Here is an 11,019-nt window from a genome sequence, read left to right as displayed (position 1 = left end):
TGCATTGATGACTGAGTTCTATGTAACTTGCACACATGCATTTCTGCATCTGTCAGTATCATAAATGACTGGAAGAGGCATCACAAAACACACCAAGCTTGGGCTGTGCCTTAACATCAAACACTGAAAACAGTTCAGGATCTCAAGCTTAAAAGCATTTTCTCCCATTAATATGCATTTAAAAACATACACTAGGCCTGCACAAATGTTGTTGAACAAGTAATTAGATACTGCCTTCCCCTTCCTACACAGAAGAGCACTCATAAATTAAGTGTAGGTGAGCACTTCTTATGATACTGTCTCCATTGCCATCCAAGTGAACACACATTGTTCCTGAAATAATAATTGAATTTAAAAAATGAATAAAAACGCCCCAAATTGGAGAATGTTTGACTATCATACTCACAGTTTACTTTTCTGCCCCCTTAACTGATCTTACCCATGCTGAATCATGCCATGCAGTGCAAGTTACTGCTTTCTTCTGCTGAGTTTGTGTATTGCTTTATGAGAAAATTTATCACCATTTCCCTCTTCAAAAACACCCACAGGCATTTAATTTCTCATCTCTTTCTTACGGTGGATTAATTTTTGCTGCTTCTCCATAGATGAGGTTTTTCATATTACATAATCCTGTCCCTGTTCCCAGTGCCCGACAGTTCTTCTTCTAACCACTCTTGATCAACTGTCTGTGATAACTGGGAATTGCTGCTTTCAGATCAACATTATGGTGGTGAACATGAAATAAGCCCTACAAAGAGTCCATGTCCCTAAGTGAAATGTTGTTTAAAAAAAAAAAAAAAAGAGGGTCCTGGTTTTAACCACCAGGGTTTCCTTACTGAAAATACAGATTCTGGAGATAATGAGCACTGATCTCACAGGATCAGTTTTGCAGCATGCAAATTTTCATCCCTGAGAAAAGCATCTCAGGGATTTCCTATCCCTCTAATAAGAATTACTTGTCTACCAGGATTAAAATACTGGTATTGGGCAAATAAAAAAATAAAAAGTACACTTAGCTTTGCTTTCCACAACTTACTTTTATTATTCTTCATAAGGAGAGAGTAAAGAGTATAAAAAGATAAATAACCTAAAGTTTGTACACACTCCCACTGTCTGTTCAGTTCTAGCTGACAGGACATTACACCCTTAGTCTGGTTCCACTCTCCCTTGGGGGAGGATCTAGCTATGGTTACAGACAGCATTACCATCCCCATTGCCTCGCCTCCCCTCCCCTCCTGGAGCAACCACTACAGACCAGGGCAGCTAAGCTGGCTGCCATTCCCAGCCAGCTGGTTTTTTACTGGACTCCTGAACTGCAGCCATGGTGCTGGCTTAGAAGAAGCTGTAAGCTGTGGCAGTGAAGCTTGCCTGGCTAGAAGTGCAATAGTTCCAGCTTGCCCTGCTGGAACTGGTGGGAGAGGTAAGGCTGAAGAGGTGGGTATCCTGGTGATACAGGATGGAGGTTATAGACATAGGATTAAGAGGGAAATACTGAAAAAGGGAAACAGAAGGTGATTAATGGAGGGAGGTCATTCTTTGAATAGATACTCAATCTATCCAAGTATATCTGGAAGTCCAAACGATTCTTGAACAAATGTACTTGTTCTTTAGCTGCCAACTGTAAGGAGAATAACTTCCACGTGTGTTCCATTTGTGCAAAATCACACACGAGTGGACCTGCCCTTCACAAGCAAAGTAAAGGTTTTGTATGGCAAGTAAGTATCACAGAATAAAATTTTCAGCAGAAATTTAGCTGCTGGAAAAAAAGTTTTAATGGTGTCTTTTTTACCCTTCACTGCATTTCCAGATCAACCACACAAAATAAAGTAAGGCTTTTCTCTGATGCCATCCTCTGTAATGTCCATGCATTGTGAAATAAATCTTACGTTTTATCAGAAATAACCTGGGAGTCACAGAACACTCCATCACCTTGTAATACCTTCTGCCTTATTTTAAGTACTGCTACTCCAGTAAGACTGAAGGGACATAGCAATATACCAACAGATAAGGGACAAAGCCCTCACTGCTGCTCCTCTTGAAAAAAATCACTAACTTTTTAAATAGGAAAAAAAAAAATAAATTAGTTTCTTTCAAATCATCTATCAGCCTGCGAAAAAAGAAAACAAAACCCCAACCCCATAACCAAACCTGAAAGTGCAAAGGTGATACAGAAACAAAAGACAGAAACTGAAAATATAATTCATGGGTAAAAACACTGGCCACTGTTCTCCTGCCTCACAACCTAATCAATACAGGGATAGAAAACACGTTATGTGCCATTGGAATTCATAACCCAATATTGACTTTTGAGCATATACATCAAGTAGATCTCTTACATGCAAAACACCTGTGTGAAAACCACTACTCAGGCAGTCTCACAGGCTTTAGCTTCTTAGCAACAGATGTTGGATATAGTAATCTCCTTTTAGTTATTACTTTCTCACACTGGAAAACTCCGTGCATGAAATGAGTAACCATCCCTTCAGAGAGGAAAGGTGCAAGGGAAACTACACACAGAGGGAAGCAGTCCTGAGAAGATGGAGAGGGAGGAATGTATTAAAGTGATTGGCAGCAGCTATTTGCAGGACGTTTGGAGAAATATGGAGCTCCATGTAGGTACTGAATCTGGGCAGCCTCCTGGTAGAAGAGGAGGAGGGAAGTGAAGCTGAGATACTCTTTTCTCCTCTTGCAGGTTCTGAAGAGTACAACAATCCCTTCTTTCTGCTAACTCCTAGACCCTTCAAGATGTATTCCCCCTGCAGCTTCACAGATCACGTTACAGCAATATTAAGAGGAATTAACAGAAAGGGTGCACAAAGGGAAGAGATGGCAGATGATGTGGCAGGGTTATTTCAAGGGTTATTTCAGAAGCCAGCTGAAGACCAAAGCTATACAAAAGACAGACAGGTAAAAGGGAGACTCCTTGAGCAGTGGGTAAAACTGTAGTCTTACATTTTAAGGGAATGAAGGGTTTGGGGAAGAATGCCTGGGCTTTCAAGGAAGTCAGCTCTTTGGAGCAGCACTTCCAGGAAAGCTCTGGAGTTAATGTGCTAGACAGAAGCATCTGCTAGGTAGATCTTAGTGCTGCTGAAGGAACACCGAGGCCAGGACAGTGGAAAGGCTGATCAAGGCATTACAGCCATGGACTGCAGCTCCAGCAATGTGTTCCCAAACCCACTACAGAAAGGGTGTTCTGCTGGCCTGCAGACTGACTCCTATTCCTCCTGGCCTTGAATGAAGGGCTTAACATGTCAATGCTTCAAAAGGTCCCAGGTCTAAGACTCTATCCAGACAGTTGAAATAATATGTACATGAGAGGTCAGTACTGACTGCCACTGTCCGACATCGACAATACACAGGGAGTACAAGTCCGTGTTTCAGTATGAGAACCTACAGGAAGTGTTTCTGTGGAAGTTAGAGAAAAGGACACTGAAAACTCCAGTGGGTTCTGGAGGTAACTATGAGACATTCAAATTTAGTTTCAGTTACTAAAGTATGAAAGCATTTTGTTCCACCTTCAAAGCAAATCTTACATACCACAGCAGAGGCATTCCAAGATCTCCGTAGTACCAAATGATACAGCTGTTTTAGACAGGCTTGAAAGCCCTGAGAAATGTTGGTAGTTTATTACACCTTTATGTGGTGGGGATCAATCAGTTTGGAACAGCAATAGAAACAATTCTATCCCAGCTGTTCCTCTCAGTTCCTGTCATTACCCAGTGCTTGTTCCAGTTTCAGAAATCAGATTATTTGCGGGCTTTTAGTGTCAGCACTGCACACAGGAACAGCTACCATGTTCTTGCCTCTCACAGTTCCTACTGACTTGTTTAATTTTATCTTAAACAACCTCCACCATGATCAAATCCATCACCACTTGAGTTTACCAGGTAGCGCAGGGTTAACGAACAAATAAATAATACGTACCTGATAGGAAAAGCCTATTAATCCCTTATCAAGCAAAGTGACATATCTGTCCATGTTTTCTCTGCTGCACCCTGGACAAACTGGTTGTATGGAAACAATTACCAAAATATTTCAAAACCACTCCAATTCAACATATTAAACATTCCTTTGTGTCTCTTCTGTTTATATGCTTCTGATCCTGAAGTCTTTTTGCCTGTCTTTTTCTCGTCTTCCATTTTTCAAAAATAAAGTCCTACTTAACTTAATAAAACTATAAAATTTTTTTTGTCTTCAGTGAAGTTCATTCATTCTGGAATAAATACATGTTCAACACGACTCATGTTCTTCCGATTACGTGAAACAATACACAAGTAAACAAGGAAGAGAAGACACAACAATGCCGTTGCTGTGAGGAAGATGAGGAGCCCAGTGAACAAAGCAGGTTTCAGAGGTACTTGGATCAGCTTGCCTTCTGCTGGAATCATGTTCGTGAGGCTTAACATGTAACCAAGTGACCATGCTATACTGCTGTTACCCACCTGAAATAAAGACAGAAGAGTCCTATTCCCATGGACTTCCCAGGCAAAGTAAAGAGGTTCCAGAAGTTCAACTGCTGATACTGGCAACTGCTTTTTAAGTTAGCAAAGAGAAAACTTTAGCAGAGCATGCAAAGAAGATACAGAATCATTTTAAATTACCCTTTTTTTGTAGTTTCAGAGGATGCTACTAAAATTGGTCAGTAAATGGGCTAAGGAAGTGAGGTACAGGCATTAGATGGATGACTATAAGGATGTGTAGTACATATACAGACAGCCAGTTAGGGGATTTTCTGTGCAAGAAACACACTTTTTAAAAAAAAAAGTAAAAAATCAGCACTACTGTGCTAATTCCTAGAATTAGTCCTCACCTTAGCCAAATCCTAAAATGTTAGTTAGTTCAAGCAAACAAAAAACCCCCACAAAGAGTCCCACTGACACAGGCAAAGAGGCGGCCAGGGTAAAGTCCCCAAAGCAGCAAATCCATTAATCATCTTTTGTTTCATGATGCGTTTTGTGCCTGCAAAAGAACCAGCACTAGGCTATTCCATTTAAAAAATAAACATAAGTGGAAAACTACTTAGAAACAGGTGAAACAAAAGCAAAGGGGTTATGTTTGTATTCGCTCCATGGTCCTCCCACTTTGCTGTCTTTCCCCACTTCTAATTTGAGCAAGAGTTTCATTTTCCACTGTCTTTTTCATTAAATCATCATCCTGCCACTTGACAAGCACAGGATCAAAGGGTGCAGACAGAGCATGTTTGCCTATTTATATAAAACATGTAAGTACATATCACTGCCTCCTACAAATCAAACTACAATTTAAAAAAAATAAATCTGTTGAGAGTGAAAAAATAAGGCATTTGGAAAGGTATCAGTAGAACTCATTAAACAAGGGCTAGCCTAGATGGCCAGCTACACATGTGTTTGGTTTACACTATAGCATAGTTTGCTTTCTTTTTCAAAGGGCCTGCACCACCTTCATCACTCCAGGTAGTTCTAGGGTATACTACAGGACAGACAAAGCTGGAATTGTGCTCTTCTGCAACCAGTCAGCTCTCCCAAACTCATTTGGCTTTCCAACTTTATTACAGGCCATCTCACTCTGCAGCTACAGAGTTTGTCTGAATGGCTGCCCATAAGTAGTTTGCTTAAATTTGGGAAACCAAACCTCTTTGGTTATTCTTGTATAAAAAGCATCATGATGAAGTTGAGGGATGAACTTTAATAAATGAATTAATGTCTTCAATGAACAGTCAGCTACGGGTTGTAGGAGGCCACAAGAGCCTATAATATTTGGTCCTCTTTGTACTTATGTATATCTTAATACCTTTTGGTTAACTGATAAAAAGAAAGCTACAGCAACCTGAACTGGAATATGACAGGTGAGCAAAGAGGTAAGATGGATCAAGATGATTTTTCATTGCTGAGTGAGGGGAAAAGCTGATTCTCAGGCTTAGAACATTTGCAAATCATCCAGCTCTAGATCTCGCCCAGATCTTAGCATTGGATTAAGGTTCTTTTCATTAATTAAAAAGAAATATGCTCCTAGCACAGGCAAAAAAAAAAATCTACCCTCCACTCTTGGAGAAACTGAGCTGTTATCTCTAGGGCAGCTTAGCTGATCAGTTAACATTAGGTTTCATTATTTTAGTAGGGGCAGATCTATCTAAGAGAATGTAGTTTTTCCTTTTGGAGTTTCATGATTACCCTAGTGTAAAATCTAGGTAACAAAGTGTTAATTTCAAATAAGCCTTTTGGGGTTTTATTTTGCTCAGTATTTTTATAGTCTTGGCTAAATACAGAAAAACGTTGCTGTGTTTGGTTGCTCCCATCTGCTGGGGACAATACAAGATATATTTAAATACTGAGACAAATCCATCCCCCACCAGGCCCAAATTAACATCCCAAAGTAAGCTCTCTGCTGATTTCCTGGTAGAAGAGCTAAACTCTGGACAGTCCTCCAGAGCTCCTAATGGTTGTCCACCAGCGGACAAAATAAGGCAAGAAAATCCTGACTGATTCCTTAGTGCACCAGTAACAGATACGACTGTTCAGAAAATACTTACAATTTCCAATTCACAGCTTGCCAGCATACCCTGCATTTAAGAATACTCCATGAAGATCTACAATCCATTCTTTTGTTGGGTTTGCATTCAAGTGCTGAAGCATTTCCAGACTATATAGAGATTAAGAGATGGTCTGGGACAAGGTTTTAGAATAAGACTCTGTACAGTAGCAGAGAGGAAAGGATGGAGTCAGAGCACTGCAGGGACCACACTCCTTGATGTAACAGTCAGTCTTAAATAAGTTGCCATGCCTTCCAATTCGAAAGCGAAAATTTCTTAGCAATAGCTTTAGAATGGACAAGTTTGGTCCAAGCACTCTATTTTTTAGGAGAAAAATTGAGGTCAGGAAAGAGAGGGTAGCTATTACACAAACATTGTAAGCCTTCTCTCTCTGCCAACTGAAAGCCAATACTCCATCAATATACATTCTTATTTCAGAGAACCAGATTACAGCACAGATGGATGTGCCAGGTGAGGATGAAAACTGCTCTAGTTGCTTCAACACCACTCACTGACTACAAACCAGCTCTGCTGGTTCCTCCAAGGATCTGCCAGCAGGCAGAAAAGTGGGATTTCTCCTGTCCAGCTCAGCAGAGTTAGCTTCAACTGACCTTGACTGGTGAGGTGTTTCAGGCAGATCACTGCTACTACTTCAACAAACTGGGCAAGGTTTAAAACACAGTTATTTGATCCTTGCTTAAAGCTCTTTAAATGAATCTAGGCAGCATCTCCAAGTAATGCTGCAACTTCTGGAACAAGGCTGAAATTGCTACTGAGGCTTGAAAAGTGGCTTTGTCTTATACCAAACATTTGACAGACATTTACAAAGGTTGTTTTTACAGCCATTATATTTTTCTAGGCTGCTGCATGTTCTGTCTCCTCCTAAACTTCTTTGGATTAAAATAACAGGAGGAGGAAATAATTATTACTCACCTCCTTTTGAAAACGTATCTGTGGCCAAGTTTCTGCATCAAAGTTGTAACCATGTACAAGCAAGTAATAAATGAAACTGGCTGAAAAACAGTAGGATCTCGCATATGTTTCTTCAAATTTAGGCAGCATAAACTGGAGCTGAAAGCAAAAAGTTTTTTTAAAACATGTAAATTATGAAAAAAATGCTTTTGGTTTTTAACTAGAGACTACTTTGGATTCTACTTAGAATTTATTAGCATTTTTCAGAAACAAAACTGTGGACAACTAGATACAGAGGTTTAGAAAAAGACAGACCCTGACAGTGATATAACTTATGTGGTAAAAAATGAAAATAAAAATAAAACTGTAGAGGAAAGATTGATAACGTTATGGTTCCTAAATTTTATATGCTATCTTTACAGCATGGTTAAATCTATGAGATGGAATTTCAAAACCTAGCATGCGAGAAATACTACATGGTTTGAAGCACAGCGTGGAAACAAATGTTGAGGTTGATACAGACTTCTGAAGAGTTCTGAATACTTGCCCAGTCCATGTCCTTTTTATATCTTCCTTTTACAGATACAAAATAAAAAATTAAAAAATAAAACCCAAGCAACCCACTTACCTGTGCCCAGCTCTGTGAACACAAAAACCACATACTTGAATTGAAGTCAGCTAGGGAAAAGTGCCCAGATAAATTCAAAGCATTAATTGTATAGTAGAATCCTGAGAAAGCCTATAGAAAAGGAGTAGATGACAGGCCTGTTACTGTCAGAACTACAGAAATTAAAAGGCAAGAAAACTCAAGAAGAAATGCTGTGTTTGCAAACCTACCACAAAACTGCCTTTAACTTTTGGCTGATGTATTCCATTAAATGGACAGTCTTCTCCATCTCTACAAGCAGTGAAGTTAAACAATAAAGAAACCATCTCCTGGCACAGACCTGGGTCTCCTGTTCCATGGAAGTTCACAAGCTGGTTTGGGTAGTAATTTGCTGGTCTCAGAGACTGTGTACAAAGGCTGCCAGAGAAGTACTTCATCGTTAATGCAGTACTGTAATTCTGAGGGTAACATGGATTACCTACATTGGAACTGGTGTTTGATTTCTGGAAGAAACAAGCAAGCAAACAAAAAAACCCAAACAATAAAAGCTACTCAAACACAAGACAGACCTAATTTGACATTAACTACAGGAATCTTTCTAAACCACATATGCATGTATTTTTGTTCTCTCTCTGTCATGGCTGATCAGTACAACATTGCTGACTGTTGTAACTCATTGGAACCCCTTTCTCAAAAATCACTGGCAAGATCAGCAAAATGCTTACAGAAAGCTGGGCCTTCTTGTCAAATGGTACAAAACTCTCACCAATTTTTAACAAATATGAAGATCTATGTATAAAACCTAAGTGTGTTTGCCCACAACTAAGCACAACAGAGCTCTTATTGGCGTTTTCAAACTCCACCAAAGGGAAGTGAACACAAGCCTAAGAACCTGCTCAGACAATTACTGAACACCTGCAAGAGCAACATAGCAAAGGACCTGAAACGGACCTGGAGCAGCAATGCTAAAAGCCTTTTCTCAGCTTCATCTCTCCCATAGCACTGGAAGCTGTGAGTGTAGACATTGTAGCTGTAACCGTACAACTTCACTTGCAAGGTGCTATTGAAGTTCTCCTGAGGCTCCTCCGAGATAAATGAAATTTGAGTGGAAGCTCCTCCAAGGTCCAGCGCACCCATAGTTTCTTTTCCATAAGGATGGACCCATGTCCTCCAAAGGTTTCTCTGCATGTAAAAATAAAAACAAGGCCAATTAGAAATATAATCTGCTTGGTCTCCCTTCAAGCTTTTAGACTCTTTACATAACTTTTTGAGATTTTCCCCCCCCTGCCCCCAAAAAAATCTTAGCTCCAAGGAAAACATGCAGATGTTTTTTGCATAAGACGGTTGTACTTTTACAAAGTGAAATAATCTTGGAAGATGGAAAATGGAATGCAGTGTAGCTTTCAACTCAGAGGACAGCACAATGATCAAAGCCCAGGACTAGCCAGATCAGTATCTGTATTAGAATGCAGGGAATTGAAGTCCAGATACCCATGAGATCTTGAACAAATCTGGATAGAAATATTGTGGAGATTTGCTTGTTTCAAGGCAAGAAGAATTATTAAAGGAATAGAATATTGAAGAGATCACACAGGAAAGGAGAGTGACAAACACAGAAAAGTCAAATGAAAGCTCCATCAAAATCAGAAGAGCAAGGACCCTATTCTGTACATTTCCTTTGCTGAAACTGCAGTGGCAATAAATTTGATCTATTCAGCTGGCATTTTTCCCTGTTGCCCAAAACATCCCCCAAATTCTGTATTTGATGTACACAGTCACAGTGCAAAATATAGATTTATGACTATCTCGATATTTACTGTAGCATTATTTACTGAGCATGATGATATGAATATATACATAAGAAGGGAAGAGAAACTTTATGGCCGGTAAATACACTCACAAGAAAATTCTACAGTGAAAGATTCCCATTAACAGCCCCTAGAAGAATTTGACTCCTAGTCCATTGTCACAAAAATGGTGAAAATTTCTTTCTCCTACTAGTGATATTCTAACAAGAAGATCTTCACATAACTCTCTATATTAAACTGGCTTCACAGTGTTTTGCAGTCCTTACGAATCTGCCATATAGAATCTGATATTTGGATTATTAAAATTAGCATGTGTGTTGGGTTTGTGTGTGGTGGGTTTTGGTAGCAGGGGAGGGCACTACAGAGGTGGCTCCTGTGAGAAGCTTCTCGAAGCTCCCCCAGCTCCAAGTCAGACCCGTCTCTGGTGAAGGCTGAGCCAATGAGCAATGGTGGTTGTGCCTCTGCGATAACACATTTAAGAAGGAGAACCTGGTAGAAGGAGGGTTGTGAGGGAGATACCTGTGCAGACACTGAGGTCAGTGGAAGAGAGGAGGTGTGCCGGAGCGGAGACCCCCCTCAGCCCATGGTGAGAGGGCAGCCTGTGCCCCTGCAGCCCACGGAGGTCACCGGTGGAGCAGATGCCGACCTGCAGCCCATGGAGGACCCCACGCAAGAGCAGGTGGCTGTGCCCGAAGAAGGCCATAAACCTGAGGGAAGCTCCTACTGTTGGAGTTTGTTGTTGAGAGGATGGCAGCCTGTAGGAGGGACCCATCTTGGAGCAGTTTGTGAAGAGCTGCAGCCCATGGGAAGGACTCATGTCGGAGGAAGTCCATGGAGGACTGTGTCCCGTGAGAGGGACCCCACGCTGCAGCAGGGCAAGAGTGCCAGGAGTCCTCCTTCCAAGGAGGAAGGAGAAGCAGAAACAACGGTGATGAACTGACCACAACCCCCATTCCCTGCCCCCCTGCACCGCTGGGTGGGAGAAGGTAGAGAAATCAGGAGCAAAGCTGAGCCCAGGAAGAAAGGGACGGGTGAGGGGGAAGGTGTTCTTAAGATGTGGTTGTGTTTCACACTGCCCTACTCTGTTTGATTGGTAAATTAATTGGTGGTGGTGGAGTTTAAATTAAATTGATGTTCTTTTTCTTCCCCAATCGAATCTGCCTTTTGCCTGTAACCATAATTGG

General features: G+C 40.8%; 1 protein-coding gene and 1 long non-coding RNA gene across 2 annotated transcripts in view; both read right to left on the bottom strand.

Moving 5' to 3' along the window:
- Positions 1–1,025: 1,025 nt before the first annotated feature.
- Positions 1,026–11,019, bottom strand: part of LOC113477294 — a 21,544-nt gene continuing 11,550 nt past the window's right edge. The window contains exon 3 of the long non-coding RNA XR_003397876.1: positions 1,026–1,109. This is a non-coding gene — a long non-coding RNA (uncharacterized LOC113477294). The remainder of the gene's footprint in view (positions 1,110–11,019) is intronic.
- ENTPD3 (ectonucleoside triphosphate diphosphohydrolase 3) overlaps positions 1,043–11,019 on the bottom strand; it is a 22,194-nt gene continuing 12,217 nt past the window's right edge. The window contains exons 6-10 of the mRNA XM_026843532.1: positions 8,979–9,209; positions 8,258–8,530; positions 8,049–8,159; positions 7,442–7,579; positions 1,043–4,442 (exon numbers count right to left, since the gene is read on the bottom strand). Coding sequence (XP_026699333.1) covers positions 4,209–4,442; positions 7,442–7,579; positions 8,049–8,159; positions 8,258–8,530; positions 8,979–9,209 — 987 coding nt within the window. The 3' untranslated portion in view covers positions 1,043–4,208. The remainder of the gene's footprint in view (positions 4,443–7,441; positions 7,580–8,048; positions 8,160–8,257; positions 8,531–8,978; positions 9,210–11,019) is intronic.

Source organism: Athene cunicularia (genome assembly GCF_003259725.1).
Source record: "Athene cunicularia isolate RWA chromosome 2 unlocalized genomic scaffold, athCun1 chr2_part1, whole genome shotgun sequence".
In the NCBI taxonomy this organism is placed as follows: domain Eukaryota; kingdom Metazoa; phylum Chordata; class Aves; order Strigiformes; family Strigidae; genus Athene; species Athene cunicularia.
Note: the sequence above shows the minus strand (reverse complement) of the source record. Positions and strands in the feature narration are given on the sequence as shown.